The following is a 20,530-nucleotide window of genomic DNA, read 5'->3' as shown; positions in this document are numbered from 1 at the left end:
TCAGACAGGTCTGTGCCATACAGTAATTAGTGTGTGGACTCTTGAGTTATGGCCAAAAACATGTTTTGTGAGGTCACAGTGACCTTTGACCAACAAAATCTAATCAGTTCATCGTTGAGTCTGAGTGAAAGTTTGTGCCACATTTTAAAATCGCGGGTCCCTGATCTAATCTAATACCTGAATGTATCAGAGAATAACTGTGATCCGCGCTCATCACCAAAGAAACACATGAACACTGTGCTTGTAACTTGTGTGATTAATGGGCTAATTTAGGATCACATTATGAGAGCGAAATTAAGGTGAAAAAAAAAAACGTTGAGCAAGTTGGAGGAAAGATGGATACCTTTTTTACTAAGGTGAAAAAGAAGTTAAAAGAAAATGAGTATAAGAGGTCAAACCTAGCAGCATCTCCTCTGACTGAGCCTCCATCATGCAAATTGTGGACAAAGATGACAAGAAAGTAGGTGCTGTTAAATGTGTTGAAGAAATTATAGCGTTACAGCAGCTCAAATTATAACAACATAAGTGGCGACAGAATAAAAGAAAAGAAAATAAGAAATCTAAAACATTATTTAACATTGTATGCGATAAGATGGGTAAGAATATTGTGTTGCATCCTATGTCAGTGTTTTAGCAGTAAAACGATATTTTTTGTAGCAGTTTTACCTGGTTGGGTTCGTAATCTCTCAGGCAAGAATGGGTTTGGGTATATTTTAAATTTCCCAATTCCATTAGTGTTCAGGTCCACTGTTTTGGATACATGAATCCCTCAACTTCCAAGGCCCTTTGCCCTAGTGTTACCAAAAGGGAAAAATAATTTGTGTATCCGCCCTGTGATTCGGATCCTATCCAACATTTCATGGATTCTTCCACGGCCCATCTTACACCCTTCCACCAAGTTTCATGAGAATGGAGCCAGTGGTTTTTACATACAGTAAATCAATCAAACAAACAAACAAACCAAAGCCAAAGCATAACCTTCTTGGTGGAGGTTTTAATACAACAAACCATGAGCTGTCTCTTTTTTAAAGAACATTTTTACCACCATTTTTTCACCATACTGTAATAACGGTTAGTTGCATTGCTGATGCAAAATTGCATCAGCAATGCAACTAACTGTTATTACAGTATCTAGGTGAAAAAATGGCAAATGACAAATTGCAATCTCTTTGTCACTGGGTTCTAGAAGGAGACATATACTATATCACTATACACAAAGAGTATTTTAAGTGATCATCCCTGCAGACTAAACCTATGTGAACATCTGAACATTACACCCATCTATGTGAACGTTCAACATGTCATTCTGATAACACATACATTAATCTGCTGTAATAGCCTCCACTCTTCTGGTTTCAGGCCTGATGAGGATGCTGAAACCTGTCTGCAAGAGCATTTGTTTCTCCACACCAAACTGGGAAGATGATTTCTTTATGGAGCTGTTTTGAGCATGGGGACACAGTCATGTGCCAGGAAAGGGACAAACACAGACTGTTAAAACAGAGTTGGAAGAACATTATTGTCTAAAATGTCATTATGTTCCCTTCACTGAAACTACAGTAAGGTGCCTAACCAGGAACACAGACATCTGGCCATGTATTGGCTATGCAATGCAATTTCATATTATAAAGGAAGTACTGAGTTCATAAATGTGCTCATAAAAAAGTTTTCACAGTAACATAAGTAATTCTGACAGCAGTGACAGCAGATAACTCGACTTGTTTGAAATGTTTGAGTCCCTGCGTCCAAATTCTTGACACCGACGCCACTGAGAAAGTGTTATAAAAGACAGTCATGAGGGCAAAACTACAAAAGAAGACCGTTTGTAAGAAAACCCACTTTCCTTTTAAGTAATTGAGGTTCATGAAGTTCAGATGAACATAAAGCCTTTATTTTCTTTGTGAATCGTAAAAAATCAAACAGAGCATCCATTAAAGCGGTAAACATCCATACAAATGATAGAATCACAGGCTTGCCAAATTATTGTAAACAAATACCAGGAACATGAAGGAAAAATGGGAAAATCAAATTCTCAGAAATGCAGTAAACCTAGGGGCGACCAACAACAACAACAACACAAGAACAGAAATTAAAGATGAGACAAGAAAAGAAACCAAGGATTAGACACTGAAACACTGATTGTCAGTCAGACGAAATGGCTTACATGCAGATGTTTGTCTGGCAAGCTGAGGAAAAAAACAGCAGAGTCAGAAAGTTTAGGGCAAGAAAATAAAGCCCATATAAAAAGGCACATTTCACAACTCCCATCAAGTCATGAGAACCACATTTTACACCTTGTCATTCTCTCACACAGACACACAAACACACTCATACAGTCACATCTTTGTCTCCAGACTGATTTATAAATATCTAACCAAGGTTAAAGTGTTTTTGTACTCTTCATTCAAATGTTCCACTTAGGTAAGGAGAGGGAAAAGGTTTACAAAAGCACGCACATCCAGACGATAAATATCAGGTGCTGGACAGAGGAACATGTACAAGACAGAAAGATAAAGTCAGGACGCTAGTTAATGCTCCCATAAAGCATCAAACTCTTCATCTTCTTCGATGGCGCTTGACGCTCAAAAGAGGAGCTCAACATCAAAGTAATGAAGGGCACAAAAGTGGGAAGGCAAACATATATAACATATAATGACGTTTTCAGGATCTCTGCGTGCAGGGACTTTTATAGATTCCATGCCGATTAGATAAAAGCTGACAGGTACAGACAGACAGAAGCTCTGCAGTGTTTTGCAATAACTTAAGTTTTAGGATGATCTCAAAGCTGTGAGAACCTGTCGTGTCCATATTTGGTCCAGCTGAACACTCAGATGCAAATTCTGGCTGCAGTTTGGTGAAGACAGAGGTGGCCTGGTGACAATAAACCCACAGCAGCACCTCTGTAACCTTCAACAGTGCTACAACAATGCTACGATGCCTGTGTAGGAATTTTACAGTTGTGGTGCCTTAACAACACACACGTCACAGCACATTAGCTTTCAATTTAAACTGCATTACAGCAGTTGATGAAAAAGCCGCACAACCTCTCTAACTGCTCCACAACTCACTGAACTACTGTACACCCCAATACTGGGTTTGCATTTTAATGGAGCACAACTGTAGTGTCACTGAAATACAAATGTGTGAAACCAGTGGTGTTGCAGTGTTGATGACTGCATGTCTCCTTTACTGATAATTTTCTTTGTGGTAACAGCATCAATTTAGCTATATAAGGGACATGGGATGTGTTTTCAAAGCGGAGCCTGGTGACGGTCGTAATAATTATTGACTATATTTGACCTGAGGAAAAGATGACTGCATCATGGGATACGTAGTATCCAGTGTTTTGGAGCTTGAGGGTAGATAACTCAGCCTCAGCTGCTTCAATTGTGACCATTCTTTCTAAATGTGTCTCTTGTGAGTTCACTTGCTTTTGAGAACTTTTAAAATATGTAGAGTACTAACAATCAAATAGGCTCAGAAATGCTGTGTCACAACCTTTAAAGGGACAGTTCACCTAATAATTAAAAAACACTTTCACTCTTACCCGTAGTGCTGTTTTATCAATTTAGATCATTTTAGAGTGTGTTGGTGTGTGTTGCAGGTATCAGCTGTCGAGATGTCTGTCTTCTCTCCAATATAATGGACCTAAATGGCACTCAGCTTGTGGTGCTCCAAGTGCCAAAAACAAACAAACAAATATTTGAAAAACAACAGCAATGTCTCTTTCTAGAAATCATGACCCGGTTACTTAAGATAATCCACAGACCAAACCAACCAAATCACCATGCAGAAGGTGATTTGGTTGGCGGGTGTAGTTTAGTAGAAAGAAAATAGTTCCTACGTGAAACTGCTCACAATACGGTCTATGGATTATCTTAAATAACCGGGTTATGATTTCTAGAAAGAGACATTGCTGTTGAGTTTTTGGAATTTTTTGGGGCACTTTAACACTACAAGGAGACATCTTGTTCTATTATATTACAGAGAAGACATACATCTCTACTCACGCCAAAACAATCTAGATTGATAGATAGCACTACAGTTAAGATGAAAAAGGGGAGGCCGTAACTGTCCCTTTAAGACAACGAAAAGACTTTGAGGAGAAACTATATAGATAAAAGGATATTATGGACAAAGTGGAAATAAAAATGCTTTACAAAGTGGTGTTTCTTCCACTGTGTCAATTATTTTCTTTTTCCAACCACCTGACCGTGTTATTGCACTCATACTATGCACATTCATCAATTTAAATCCATATTCATACAAACAAGTTTGGTTTCAGTACGTTATTAAGTCTGTTTAACTAGCATGAGTTGACTGGAGTTTTTTTTTTCTTTTGCAAAAATGATTTGGGATCTACATTTGTTTTCTATCCCTGGTGGGTATTTCTGGTGGCACAAAACAAAGCATACATTTTACAATTATAGTTGAAGACTCAAATAAAAATATATTTTGAAAAAACAGGTTAGAAAATGAGGAGGAATACTGGACACAGCATTTGATTCAACTGTTGACTTGAACTGTGTTTAAGTTACCTGCCGATGAGAAATTTGTATTTTCTGTGACCGTAGCATAAATTGACATTTCAGAAGTATTTCACTGATAAGGTAGACGATAAAGGGCAATAATGAAGTCAATTAACAAAGGCACAACTCAGAAAGGGAGCTGCCAGGTGTCAGTGAAATCAGCATTACTACACTACAGTACAGTGGTTAGTGTATGAAGCTCTGTAGTCACATTTGGCTGACCACCCTTCACTTTTGGTCAATGATGTCTTGCCCATAGCCGCAGCTGAAGCACTGTAGATCACTATTATCCTGTCAGGTGTTGGGCTGTGTGATAGATACAGCACAAGGCTGACAGAGTCATGAATGGGTGCTGAGCAGTAAAAGACGGGAGACATGCCCTGCGTGTGAACTACAGGCGCGAGTGCACCGTGATAAACAGAGATGGAGTTCTTCCTGGAAGCCTATCTGTCAGTGGATCTGTCACTGACGGAGCTTCATTGTTCACAAGGGGACGAGGTGATCGGAGGCAGCCACCGCTGAGGAATGGATACACGTCAGCCATGAAAGAATGATCGTCCCTGATTCCTTCGTTTGTCTTCTTCTGTTGGTTTCTGTTCCAATCTCATTATCAAGCTGTGTAGACGCCAAGCAGTTTAGCAACAGAACACTAGCCTGAGTGTGACAGGCTCTTCTTCTTGTCGCTGCTCTGCTCTTTCAATTGCTTTAATATATCTTTATTGGAACTTTCTGCCCTGAAGGTCCAGAGGATCCTTCCACATCTTAACACCGTACCTTTTTTTAGTTTGGAATTTGAATGGTGTATACTAAATTAATTAAGTAGCAGATGAACAACAGAACATCAAAGGCATCAGTCTGCTTCAAACAAAGTGTTTGAACAGCGTCCGACACCCAGACCCCCAACCTTTCCAGCGTTGGAAATGAGGGTTATGCCTGACAGTGTTTTCAAAACTATAAATCTGACAAGCAAGCCAACGTTACGCACATTGTACATGTCCATATGACTCTTTGTATGAAGTTGTTTGAGGCCCACTGAACTCTTAAGATATATTTTAAAAAGCTGTATTTGTGCAAATCCTTGTGAAAACCTCAGACTATCTGGTGTTTGATGACAAAACATCCTTTTAATAAATGACCCTTTTAAATTTCCCTTCATTGTTACCATGCACTGTTCCAGCTTTGTTGATGGAACAAAAACACTTGACATTTGGTCCCTTTTTAAACAAATTTGATAAATTACTCTTAATTACATTTAATATATGCAACCAAAGTCCCATAAAAAGGCACACTGTCCAACCAGCAGCAAGTAAGGCCTCGTGTACAAGAACAAAGAGACTGGCCAAACATGTTTACATTTTTCTAGAAAGTTCTTGGAACAGTGAGTTCTTCATTTCTTGGTGTCAGTTAGGATGATGTTGGCTGTGACAAACATAAGGCAGGAAGCAGCCCACAACAAAACAAACCACACCCAAAAGGCGTGTCGGAAGGGAGACCGGTGCTTGTTGATGGCATCCCTCCCCACCACGGGCTCCAGATGGCGTCGACCGTAGTACACGAGGAAGGCTGGGACAATATACTGGATCCCTGTGCCTGCATAGGCTCCTGTAATACCCACCAGGGACTCCAAGTTGTGGGTGCAGAAGGCCACAACGATTGGGGGCACCAGAGTGATGAGGGGAAACACAATACGGTCCACCACCCATGGGTAGGTGCCTCCGTCTCGGTGAAACAGGGTCTTCCAGTTGTTGCGGAGTGTGACGGCAATGATGGGGAAGTTGGTGCTGATGGTGAAAACTGGAAAGAGGCCCAGGAAGTAGCGCAGGACTGGAATATCTAACACATTGCAGTTATCAGTGAAGTTCAGGGTGTACATGTCATGTAGCAGTGAGCTGTCAAAGCAGAAAATGGCAGTGAATGAGAGGAGAATGTAGAAGCCCAGGATCAGGACGTAGTCCAGCAATACCAGGGTGCCAACGCGTTTCTTGTCAGAGATGGGCGTCACCAGGGAGGGCAGGGAGTGCTGACACATAAAGGAGTAGACGCACACCCCAAACAGGTTGGGGACTCCAGACAAGGAAGCGGCTGGTGGGTGGCCCTCGCCGGTGCCTTTGCCGATGCGGATAAGAGCCAAGATGATCATCATGGTGAACGCTGTGAAAAGACAACAGAGGGGGATGAAATTAAGAACAATAAGTGACAGTAAAGATGACAACAATCCTACTACACAAATTATGATGAGGTGGTGGTACAACATCAAGCCTTATTATACCTGCTATTAAAATGTGTTTTGGGTGACTGGATCACAAATACATGTCTGAATACACGCAATGCACCCAATACACCCTTAATTCGTCTTGAGATCTGATCACTCAGAATCCTCCAGCAAGTTAGTGATACTAATATAATTTTCATTTTAAATATAACTGATGGCACAGTCAGTTCTCTATTTTCCATAGCATCGGCTACATAAATGAAGGACTCATATCGGTTTCCCAGCTTGTCCCAGTCACATATGTTCTCCATTTATTCAGACAAGGACAACAGCAAACACAATGTAGCTCCATAACGGGCTGGAGTGTGTGTTCAGTCTTCGTCAATATTTAAAAACAGGGGTCAGTGTTAGACCTGTAATCCATATTGTGCAGGTTCTGTACTGTGGACAAGGTGATACTCAAACAAGAACATTCTCCCTCAGTTTAATTCCCATATAGTGTGTTTGGCCTGGGGATTGTGTAGACAACAGATGAAGTTGCCAGCTTCTTTCCACTGGCCAATGACTTTGACTGAGAGGCTATACTGTAACATGCGTGTTGGTTTAAACCATCTCCCCTTCATGTTTGGCTGATTTCCCTGAACTGCCTTATTATGTTCTTGTTCAATGCCAAACTCTACCCTCCATGTATGCCAACAAGGCAGAGCTAAGCTGCAGTTTAACAAGGGGCTGATGGGATGGGATATTGCGACAGTTTTGGGTCAGCTTGGGGCCAAACCCTGAAATGATCCTTTTATTTAGCCCCTCCCTAATCCAACCACCTTTATTCTTCTCTCCCACAAACCATTCACTCCACAATGTCTTCTGTATTATTCTACCACTGTAAACAAAATAAATACACCCTGAGGATCATTTCTCTACATTTTATTCATCTATAATAGATTGATGTTGAGAAGGTAGCATTGTTAAGATTGTTTGACCTTGCACAGTACATAATGTAGTTTATAAACCCACGTACTGCAACGGTTTTATAACATACACAACGTCAAAGTAATTGTGATAACTTACAACAGAGCGGCTAAAGAGAATAAAAATGAGCATTTTCCACCTGGCTTATTATCACTGCTTCATACATCACCTGCCACTGCCCTAACAACCTTCAACACATGTCAGTTTGTTCATGTCTTGTGATGTAAGTGATATCCATTTTCTACTGAAACCTACCAATCTTTTCCATCAATCATGCAGTAAATGTACAGCTGCTTGTTTCTTCATAAATCTCTGCAGTGTAAGACCAAAAATCCCTGAGTCTAACTACTACTTTGATTTGAATCCAGGTTAAAAGAATTAGCTTTCATCATTATTCACCTTGCACTTCCATCATCTTTATCTTTTTCAATTCTTTATTTAAACTACTTTATCATTATAATTTGTTGTAAAATGGTTCCTATCTCTAAAAAATGATTTTGGATTGCCTTTATGCTTGAAATGTTCTATGTAAATGAATTTGCCATATCTTGTTTATAGTATCAATACTGATATTAAAAAGGTACATCTATAGTTTTAAAAGGTAAGGTAATGTCAGAGTTATTATAGTTTTGTATTTTTTTATTAGCTTTTATTTTCATTTTCATTTTCATTTTTGTTTTCAGTTTTCACACAGGGTTTACTTGTTTAAGTTTTGTTTTTCTTTAAAATTGTTTAGTTTTTGTTAGTCTCAGTATTAGTTTGAGGGGTTTTTTTTGTATTACAATACAAATACAGAACTTTTAGAGGCCGGTCCAGTCTCAATAAACAAGCTGTACGATATGACGATATATATCGTGTGACGAGAGAAAAAATGTCTATCGTTTCATATTTTGCTCTATTGTTTATAGCGTTGTGACGCAAATTACACTTTTTACGGCAATATTTTTCGTCATTTGGAGTCTGTCCATCTTTTGCACGGATCACACTGATAAATTACTCTTCTTGGCTTTTTAATTCGCAAAGTTTTTATGGCACTTACAGTAAAATAACGAGTTTATATAACTCCACTGCTGTCTGTCTCTGCTGCGCTGGCTCAGCCCCGCAGCGCTGAGAAAGAGCAGACAAGCAGCGAGACGGCGACAATATTCAGACCAAATCAGGTGGTGTGGAGTACAGCCTCAGTGTTGAGCGGAGCAACTTTCTATTCATTGGAATAGATAAAATGTGATATATCGTGATATGTATCGTTATCAGGATATGAAATGACCTATACCATGATATAAGATTTTGGCCCTAATACGGACCAACGCTTACTCATACTTATTATTTTGTGGTGACAAATTTGACAACATTGACAAAGACTAAAACTGAGGACATTTCCTGTATATTTTAGTTTATATTAGTTAGATTTGTAAGTACACAATATCATTTAAGTTATCTTTCGTTTTTTTTTGTTTTTTTCTTAGGTCTAGTTTTTATTTTTATCTCTGTAAACAAAAAATGTTTTTTCACACAGTTTAAGTTTTTAGTTTATTATTAGTTTACTGTAATAACCTTGGGTAATGCACCACTTGTGAATGAAGTTCATTCTCTCAGTGTGGACCTGCCTTCCAGGTATTTGTCTCTGAAACATTAGGCGTAGAAAACCAACTAGGGAACATTTCATGGCCACACATAAAGTCACTGGAGCCAGGTGATGATAGATAAGCACCTCCCCCCATGTGTCTCCACCTCCTGCTGTTCACATCGCATCTCCAATTGATTTCTGGAGGTGCCTCTCTAGCGGGAGCGAAGCTAAAGGAGAGCTCTGAGTGTGACATGCAGTCCTGTTACGGGCTGACAGTCATGTGGCCCAGTAAGCCCTCTCACCTCCACGCACACTCAATCAGCCCGTGACACCAGGAGTTAGTCATAGCCCTGCGATGGCCAGCAGCCAGCTCCTCAACTTTCATCATCAGGCTGGCCTTTAAACACAGGGTGACATTTAGGAGGTACCACTTGGATTATAATTTGTCACATATATGCAGATGATAACACTATAGCATACGCTTCTGCAAGACTGGGTGTGATGCATAAATGAAAGAGAGATCCCTGCTGCCTTTGATGGAAATATTCAACAGGGCTGGTACAGCATGTCCTAGAATAGTGTTCTTTCTGTTTCCAGCACAGGTTGGAGTGTGTGAACAGGGTGGACGGGAGGTGTGTGCAAGGTGGGAACTTAAAGTTTCAAACAAGCTCTATTAATCAGCTACTGTGTGCCTACCTGCAGTAGCACTTTAATGTATGTCAGGAGGATAAAATTCATTCCAATTATCAGGGACACAGTGTACAGAGGGAAGGAGAAATGATCGTCGACAAAGGCGTTCAGGACAGAGGTAAGTGTCTGCAAAACAACAAGTATGAAAGTGTCTGTGGAGGATTAGGAAAGAAACAATAGTACAGCTACGACTATCCTTTATATTATTACAATAAGGAGAAGCCAAAGAGGAACAAGTGGCAGAAATACAAGAAGTAAAAACTAGGACGAAACCCAAGAAAATACCAAAAACAACAAGCAGGTGTCAATGATGCAAACCACCAAAGAGTGTATGAATCTAAAAACACTGTCCTTCTCAGACTTTTTAGGGGTTGTGTGGCAGTGAAGTTAACTTTCTGTCCTCTTATTTTTTCTGTGATTACTCATTTTATATGTCCATATAACCAAACACACAATATAACTGTTAACAATCTTATTTATGTTTGTCAAGGGACTTCATGATTATAAAATAAAATAAATGATCTGCTTTACAGGTTGAATTTCTGACCTGTGATCAGATCATTACGTAATGAAAAAGAAAAACGTGCAGAAGAGAAAAACAAAGGTAAGTTCAGCTGCATTAAAGCACAGTATAGGTGACGATGGAGAAAATGGTAAGACAGAATGGATGTTTAGTGTGAGATTCATATGTTTGTTGTTGCCAAAGAAAAGAGGAGAATGAAGATATTTAGCAGGGGGTAATAATCCATTTACAGATTCATGATCACCAACTTGATATCGAAGCAAAGTGAAAACATCATCCATGACATCATCTTTAAGATAAGCCTTTACTTTGAAAGTCCCATGGCAAATCTATGACAATGTCAAACAGTACTGACACAAGGCAGATATGCCAAGCAGCCAAGAAGTGAGGAAATAATTTAGATTTCGACGAAAAGAAGGGTCAACATGTGAAGCTTGTACCATATGCATACATGCTGTTACAAAATAAGCTACTCAGGAAACACTCTCACATGCTCTCTCGCTATGGTCACGTTAACTGCTTCAACAATGTTAGGCTGAAAAGTGTGCATGCCAGCTGAAATTTAACTGTGCAAATCTGTTGGAGAAATATAGTGACTTAAACCAGCAGTGACTACAATACTTGTATTTGTTAATCTATGAGTAGAGAAAACTTCTGCTAGCTCGCTAACTTATGTAAAGTAAAAGTGCATAAACTAATCACTGTGACTAGTAATAAACAATTGTTTTTTCTATGAACCTTCACAGTTATTATTGAGCTGAATTTTATCCTTTTGTTAAATGTTCTTATTGTTAAGCCATGTTTCATGTGAGTTAGTGGAGTCAATTTAAAGTAAACTTAAATGCCAGTTACAATTATTTACAATTATTTATGTTGAAGCGAATTGAAATAGAATCAAGGCAGACTTAGTGATATCGGCAAATGCTGTATTGTCTTCCAAGGAATCATTTTAATATCCTGATTATCATGATGAAACTAGTGATTTACACCCGTAATATCTAGGGGTTTTACCCTTTTTTTTTACCCTACCCTTTACCGTCTACTCTCGTGTCACATGTAAACAATGGTTCCTATAGGGAGAGAGAATCCAAATCACATTTGTCCAAGAGGAAAAGGGAAGAGAGGATGCAGATGCTAAATGAAAAATAAATTATGCAGGTTGTGAACTTCTATCTTTGTGTTTTTAATGGGACATAAATCTAGAAAAGTGGGCCTAGGAGCCACTGACAGAGGAAGCTGAGTTTGAAGAGTGCACACAGCTACATTACTAACCCTTGTTTCGCACTTTCTATACAATTATATCAGAGTAAATGTAAGCACTCAAACACATCGGTGGCCAAAGCCTGTAAACCTGTTGCACAAGTGTTCAATATTTAATGCATCTTTGGCTCATAGCCAGTGTAATCTCTGGCTCTGGGGGAAATCTCTGCAAGTCACAATCCTCCCCACTCGACATTAACCCTCCTTTTCCAGAGAGGTCAAATGGCTGAGCGACAGACCAGTCTTCAAGGACATGGACCAATGGACCTGCCAGTCATTTTATCAATTAATTGATTAGTCTATAATAAATTAATAAGTAGTAATAATAGTGAATCTATACCAAGGATGATGTAGTTTGCTTTTTTTGTTGGACAAAGAAATGAAAGACATCCAGTTAAAAGACAAAGAAAATCAGCAATTCTCACATTTTAGAGGCTGAACTAGAGAGTATTTGGCATTTTCTTCTTAAAAGTGACGAATCCATTATCAAAACTTTAATTTTTGCAGCTCTACACAGATGTCTAAGAACACTTACACGTTATAATATCGTATCATATAATATAGTGTCCTTTGAGGCCATAAAATGGCCAAAAATTCTGCATTTCCCTCCACTCCACCTAAAACTTCTCTAACATGTGATAGAGCCATCACTTCAACCCATCTGTCTGCTCCCTTTGCTCCCTCTGTCTTCTTTCTCCTTCAAACTCCCATCTTCTTCCCACCTTTCTGTCCGTAAAAAGCTACGTGTGAACCACAAAGCACAGCCACCTGTCTGTACACGAGGGAGGAAAAGGTGCAGGACAGGAGAAAGGGAGCTTTTCTCCTCTCTGACGCCAACACTCACAGGTTGCACAGGAAGGAAACAAGCTGGGGCTTTTAATTAAGAGTGCCTCAGGGTGGTTGGACACTACTACATTACCTTAAGCGCCTTCTTGCAAGTTCAGCCAAAATTAAGATGCAACTAGAGAACCTGAGAGAAAGGACAGTAAGCTGGTCATACTGGTAAGCTCCCAGTTAAATGTAAAGGAAGGTTAGTAACTTAATAATATTCAGAATGCCTCAAAATTTCAAAATCTAAAAGCATAACATTTCTTTATTCTGCCCACATTTCACCAGGATTTATGCTAATTAGAGGCAGAGGACTCATTTATCTTACTTAAGGCACAGGAACTAACCCCTTATTTTTCAAAGAAATTGAAAGTCAATCAGATGGTAGAGAGGAGCAGAACACCAAGAACAAAGCCACTAGAATGAAGCTTTTCATAATGTGCTCATTTGTCACCGACTCTCAGCTGCATCATGCTGCACAAGGTGGGCAAATCACGTCCGCCCGTGACAATTTTATCGCACTCATTGCACCTATAGCTATGAATCTCAATGCTGGAGCACTATGCAGACATGAAATAAGAGCATATTAGCTTTGATCACCTTGACTGCTTTGAAGGGCCAAGGAAACATAGTCTGGTGCTTTATTTACATAGTAAATTCAGAATGGTCTCTGTATTGATGTAAGCCATATTCAAATACATTATTCAGTGCCTATAACAAAATGAAACCAGTAACACACATGAATGAAAAATACATCAGTCTGACATTCTCCTTTAATCTAAACCTGTCATCTCTGCTTACAGACATTATTGCCTGCGCCTTACTTTATGGTCTTCTTATGTATTGACAAGATGAAAAAAGCCCCTTTACAAGATGCCACTGACTCCCTGATGAAGTCTCATCTCACAAATTTCTGTCACCCACTACAAACCAGCAGCAACACACATCTTTCCAAAGACCCTCCAATAGGATGAGCCATTTACCTCTGCAGATATCTGTCAGGATATGGTGATTACACACACTTTTAAATTGACACGCTGGGCCGCGCCAATACTTCCCAGTACACTTGACACGCCACAACAGGAACAGAGTAAATTGACCAGGTGTCAAACAGCCACATATCACGTCCACATAACTAGTGCCCGTCCATCTTGCAGCCTGTGATTTATATTACCTGGATGGGGAAAGCAACGACCTTGTGAGGAATGCTTTCGTCTTAACAACCCTCCAGAGGAGACTCTTACAGCTATATTCTCACTGGTGGCAAACAAAGCTGCTGCTGTTAAGTCAAGGCTGGCAGACACTCTCAATGCTCCAAGGAGTCATTGCCTGCGTATGGAGAAGGACTCTTCAGAGGCTATCTCGGAAGAGATGGGATTGCTGGACTCAATTAATGAGGAGAAAATGGAAGAAGGTGAGAGGTGATCAATCTTCTGTGCACCAGAGCAAGAGAAAGCTGCAGGCTGGGGGGTCTCGTTCCTCGGAGACTTGGACACTTAAACATGAGCAATTCATTGATGATTGTGAGAAGGTCAAGGACTTCTCAGCTGTGCTTTAATGTTTGAGAGGAGTGACAGTGTTGTGACTGCATTTCAAACACTGAGAACATGTTTGGTCTCATGAAACACAAAGTTCTGGTACTACTGCTCTACTGTTTTCTCTTCTTGTTGCCAATTTAAACATCTTCCCCTCTAGTGGTTTAAGAGCACAGCAATCATCCCATCATTAATTAAGAGAGACACTCCTTGAGCGCTCTTGGATAACCTCTTAGGTAATTAGTGGCCCTGGCTCTTTGCCCGGTTTTCACCAGGGTTTCAGGAGTTCTTGCTGTGCTAGAGCTCGATCACTACAAGCCCTTCAGGACCACAGCTAGCGGCCCGCTGCTGTGTTTGGTGGGCAACTGGGTGATAAGTAGCTGCCTTGCCCTGTAACAACTTGTGTGATCTCAGATAGGACTATCAGCAAACACAGCACAGAGCAGCACAGCAGTTGGCCTACTGTTTAGCACTCCATACTGCAGCTCTGGTTCACAGGGATGAACCAGCCAAACTCCATGACACTATCTAACAGCTTCATGAAAACACCAATTAGTCTAGTCGCTCAGCCGCAGCACTGAAAATTTATACGTTATCCACAGATAAGAAGTTCCTCTGTAAAGTGCAAGATGAAGGCACAATCCAAAGAATGTCTGTAGGTAAAAAAAAAGGTCACAAACTGCTTCTTATGATACATATTCCATCATAAAACTGTAAATCCACTGTGATGCACTGAAATGGTGTGGTTGGTAGGAAGGATTTTCTTTTTCATTGATTAAAATGTCATACTAAAAATACCCACAACTAGTTTAACTTTACAGTAATGTCTCACTCTAGGCTAAAACTAATATATTACGTGCTGGAATGATGGAGAGTTAATGGACAACAGTCTGATCATTGATTCATTGTATTCATTAAACTGATTCAATATTCATTAATTAAGCAAAAATTACAATATTTTCTGGTTACAGCTTTTCTGATTTTCATTTTTCCCCTATTTTACATCATTGTAAACTGATGATCTTTGGACTGTTGGTTGAACATAAAATAATAAAAAACTAATCCAAATTAATTCTGAATAGATAATGAAATCACTCATTAGTTGGGGCCCAAATATGACTTTGTTGACCTGAAGACGTTTCTTTGTCTAAATGTTGTTGGTCACATGAAACAAAAGAAGTCTCCAAAGACTAATGTCAAGCAAGAAAAATTAGCCGGACATCTAAACGTTCAGTTCCACTGGTATGTTGATAAGATGAAGGTGTAAATGAGCATTTTACAACAGTTAGTTCTAACCAAGTAATATGATTGGACAATGGGCATTTCACAAGTACTGATAGACCACTAATCTCTCCTGCTATGTACGCATCACTCTGTTAGGTGCTCTAAACTGGTGATTACATTCAGCATTGATTAGCCTAAATTAACAGTTGTTGCAACACACTTTGCGGCACAAAGATGAACGTATTTCCATTAATAGCATTTAAGTTGAACTATAAATGGTCACAAGAGGAAAACAAAGGAAAGGAAAGAAGCCTGGATACTTTGCTGCAAACCTCCAGGTTTATGCTACCAGCCAATGTCACAATGTGGCCTACTGTCTGTTCAAGCTGCTAATTCTTTGGAATACACACATGCCATCAAAGTGACTGTCAACAGACTCTTTTTTTCCTGGTTGGGTCAAACTGCTGTACAGAATATCAACACAGCTCTCATTCAGTCGTAGGCAAAGGCCACAGGCCAAGTGTGATATTGTTGAACTTCAACATTTAAATGTAACATTTATTTAATTGAAAATGCAACAAATGTTTGTGAGTGAAGCAAGACTACATAAAATAGAGACCAAATGTTCATGTAAATATTAGAAAACACAGGTTAGAATTTTGTCTCTGCCTGTTACATCTGCACAGGTTTATAGCCAAGATTGATGTTTATGATTTAAGATTTTATGGATTAGATAACAAATATGAACAAATAGCCTCTATGGTACAACTCATGTAATTAAATGTTGAATGTCTTCAATTAAAACAAATGGTTGAAAACACAGCTTTATTTCCTCCCTTCAAACCACTCTTGCCATGGAATGAAGACACCTCGGAGATAAACAAGGCACTGAGGTCACAGACCATAATTAAAAGCTTAGTCACTGGGTATAGATCCAATTGATCATGTTCTCCGACTAAAGCAGACATCCACAAAACATCCCCCTAATCACCCTGGAACTCATCTCAGCAGGAAGTCAAACTTCTCATTACCCATAGAAACATCAATACTGAGCAGGGATGGAGGACAGGGGCACTAGAAAAACACTGGAAGTCAGGGCAAAGAAAGTGACCGCCATCATGTTGCTATTTAGTGACACTGGAAAAGATGCCTTAGTCCTTGGCTGACAACAGGAATGTCATAGAAAGACAGAAAAGGAATGATGGTTTTCAGTCTGAGGGTTTCTCCCTCTTTAATGTAATTTTTCAGGACCTCTGAACTGTGGTTCTGCTGTACGGTTCATTAAGAGCTGCTCATATTTCACCGTCCCCCTGTGAGCCGCATGCTCTGGACAAACTGAACTTTCCACTCAAGCAGCCCCATGAGTCCCCCTGACCTTCAAAAACAATATCTCCCTCCCTCACCCATTTAAAATGGCACTGGGCAGCTGTGAATATCCCCTAGGGCACTTCCTTACCTCCTAATACTCTGTTGTAGTAAACTAAGAGCATTAGATGGATGGTGAGGCCCATGGATCACTGAAGCAATGGCTCTTTAACTTTCTGTTATTTTTTTTTTCTTGGTACAGAGGAGGACAACAGTGCTGTTTACTACATTTCACATAAATATTCAGTTTATCACAGTCAGGTATGCTGCTTTGAAGATGCCATGATGCAAAATTTATTCCACCATTAAATATTTGTGTTTTCTCATATATAATCTCAAAGAGTTTATATTTTAACAAGGGAAAATAAACCTTACATTTTTTTTTATTTTTTATGAACTATAAATGTAAATACAAGCACAAGTTTTAAGTACAGTGCCTATAAAAAAAATATTCATCCAAAATTGAATCAAAGGGGATTTAATGTAGCTTTTTAGATACTGATCAAAAGAAAAATCCCTTTAACATCAAAGAGAAAGCATCATAAAAAGCCACATTAAATCTAAATTGATTAAATATTGTTGGACAATGAAACACTATGGTGGATAAATACTTTTTAAAAGCATAGTCTAATGCCACATTTCCACTGCCTGGTACAACACACCTCTACTCAGCTGGACACACTTGGGATCATTCTATTTTGATTATCCTTTGGTAAATGTTGTGGCTGGTACCTTGTACTTTTTTTTGGTACCACCTTGGTTAAGGTATCAAGTGAGTTGAGCTGATACAAAAAGGTGGAGTTAAAACAGAAAGGAATGTCACTAGTGCGACACGAGATGTCCTGAACAAACCCATTTTTAAAAAGCCAAGCTACCATCAATAGTGAGCGCAATTTTAAAATTTGCTCTACCGAGATTTTAAAAAATGGCAGCCAGCAAAACTATACCATACAACGGACAAAGTGCAGACACTCCTCTGCTTGGTTGCTGATGAAAGGATCCAGTGATGGTGCAACGAAGATGGTGTTAGGTAGGGTTGGGAATGGAAACCTAATGCCAATATGGCACCGGTTCCAATACAACCCATGCCTCAAGGACCGAATTACAACGCACACTTTGTTGCCTCATTTCAGTGCCAGATTGTGTGCGTAGTGAGTGTGTAGGTATGTGTGAGAGAGAGAGTTTGTGTGTGTGTGTGTGTGTGTGTGTGTGAGACTATGACGCATGACAATGAGGCTGCGACACCCTGAGCAGAGAGTTTGAAGTTAAATAGAGCACTACAATGAGAGTACAGTGTTGGCTATTTGTCAGTGAATAAATGCTACATCTCTTCAAGACCCAGGCCAAGATGCTGTATCTTGCTTGTCACCTGCTGATTAAAACGGAGGCGATTAGTCTCGAAGTTAGCGAGCAAAGTTAGCCTCACGTAAGATGAACTATTTATATTGCAGTGACAACCTCAGCCACTCCTAAACAGATAATGGAGAAGTGTCTGGCAGTGGAGTCTCTCCTGAGTTAGGGAGACAAGTATTGATCCCAACTCAAAATTTATTTGGCTGTAGTACTGTAATTGTTATTTAGTGTTAAATTATTGTAGTTGGGTTATGTTTTATTATTTATGTTAATCTGTTAATATATTTAGACATTTAAGAATACTTTCAACTGTTAAGAGATAACATATTGTTCAATTCAAATAATAAAAAAAAATAAATAAAAAAAAAGCCGTTCTTAAAGGGCCAGTGTGTAATATTTAGCATGGTTTATTGTCAAATCTGAATCTGAATCTGAATATTCTACCCATTAATATGTTTATATAAGTGTATAATCGCTATAAAATAAAATTTGTTTGGATTTCGTAGCCTTATAATTATGCTTATATATATATGTAGCAAGGGCTTGCTTTAGAGAGGTCACCATCTTGCGCCGCCATGTATGTATGGCAGACCGAGCGGACAATCCAGCCAGCCAGAGAACGCGTTTCGAGTGTATAAATAAACCAATGAAGAAAGCGGAGGGAAGGAAGAAGGAGGAGGAAACAGCAGAGAGTGTTAGTAGTTCGTCGATAGAGAGTAGTGAAAAGTTTTTTTAGTTATAAAGTTTGCGAATGGACCACACTTAGCACGCAACAGGAGAGAATGAACCCGAACCGTTATCTGCAAGGAAAAGAAGACGCAGCTTCACTCCTTGTGATGCACTCTCTGCAGCGCTTTTCCTCCTGATGATATATCTCCCCAATGATGGTAGCACTGAATCCCATTCTGTGCAGCCAAATGGGAGTGGAGGATTCAGCCTCTCTTCTCACCCGCTCAGCATCCAAGTTCCTCATCTGTATGCTCCGGCTCAAACAGGTATGGCTCTGGGTCTGTGTCCGCTACAAGAAACTCTTCAAAATCGCGTTCAAAGTCGTCCATTGCAGCTACTATAGTCCGGAGATATTGCTAGGCTAAATAAACAGCTGAGCTCTGTTTACAGGCTACACTGTCAGTCAGTGTGCGGGCTGGAGATTGGTGGAGCAGAGAGGGGAGGGGGGTCCCCACTCTGTATGGTAAATGAGTATGTGTGTATGGAGTGTGTGTGTTACGCTAGAAGAGTCAGAGTTTGGGACGGAGTCTTTTACCCCATGGAGTGTTACCGGAGTTTTTGGAGTGCTTAAAAAAACTGGCCTTTTTCCCGAACGCTCCTCTGGTCTCCTGCTCGTGAGGGATTCATTACAATATCGTAACATGGTTTAGATTTCTAAATAAATATTCACCTTGTCGCTAGATAGACCTACTCCTGAAAAACTCATGTCTGTGCATGGCTTTTTGTCCTTACAAGGCCTTTTGTCCTTACAAGGCCACCGTCATTTACCCGACGGGAGGGGTGAGCGAGTGAGCCCTGCAATCTAGAATTTGACCACTGATGTCACTGTTTTCAACGGTTTTCAACCCATTTTACACACTGGCCCTTTAAGTGTCACTGAGTGTTGTTTTTGTTTTAGCTCTTTCAAAAAAGCTCAGAAAGATGCTTTGAAAACAAAAATCAAGAAAATTTGAAAAAAAAAAACAGTAGTAGGATGACGGTCTCACCAAGAAACACCTGATAAAAATCACTCCTCTGAAATAAATGAGACAGCCGCTCATAGGAAGCACAGATCTATATGCCTCTGACTCCACAGTTAATACAGACAGTAACACCTCTGAGGCTCCAAACAGCTCTCCATGGATCCCAGGAGAGATGAACAGAAGTGATTAATACTCGTTTACTGAGTGAGGAAGGCTGTTAACTTATTCCCTTCCTCTCATACCACTCAATATCAATTAGAGAAGCTCTCTGCTCCTGTCAGGGTTTAGGAGGTGGTCCTCTGGAGAGCTGATATACAGTGTAATGATCGCTCCTGCTTTCAGTGGGCAGGAGGCAGGACGTGAGGAGACTGACTCCAACAGGTTGCAATAACATTTACATTTCCTTATATTTATCAACATATAGTGGTCAAGGAATGTGTGTGGTGTTTGCATTTATTTGTTTCAGTGTTGTTTTTGGTTAATTTTTCATGTGTGGCTTATTTTTCAGTGCACAGAAGATTTCTGTACCACCACATGATTGTGACAAATATGATGTATTTGAAATATACTGTAAAAGCCCAATAAACTACACCTACTCCCAAATACTGGCTTTCCATTTAGGGAGTGGAATAACAGACCGGTAACATTAATAACAGCACCAATGTCAACAACCACATCTCAATGCAGTGTTACATGGTTTTGTTTAAATTCACAAATGTCACTGGCAAATAATGCTCCATCAAAAAGGTTAATGTGCTTCAGTGAGTAATGATGCATGTTATAT

General features: G+C 39.7%; 1 protein-coding gene across 1 annotated transcript in view; it reads right to left on the bottom strand.

Annotated features, from left to right (window-relative positions):
* Nucleotides 1-1,869: 1,869 nt before the first annotated feature.
* tmem104 (transmembrane protein 104) overlaps nt 1,870-20,530 on the bottom strand; it is a 77,090-nt gene continuing 58,429 nt past the window's right edge. Inside the window, exon 10 of the mRNA XM_049560487.1 lies at nt 1,870-6,680. Within this exon, the coding sequence (XP_049416444.1) occupies nt 5,917-6,680 (764 nt within the window). The 3' untranslated portion in view covers nt 1,870-5,916. The remainder of the gene's footprint in view (nt 6,681-20,530) is intronic.

This window comes from Epinephelus fuscoguttatus, linkage group LG19, assembly GCF_011397635.1.
Source record: "Epinephelus fuscoguttatus linkage group LG19, E.fuscoguttatus.final_Chr_v1".
NCBI lineage: Eukaryota > Metazoa > Chordata > Actinopteri > Perciformes > Serranidae > Epinephelus > Epinephelus fuscoguttatus.
The sequence above is the reverse complement of the archived record's forward strand: the minus strand, read 5'-3'. Positions and strand labels throughout refer to the sequence as shown.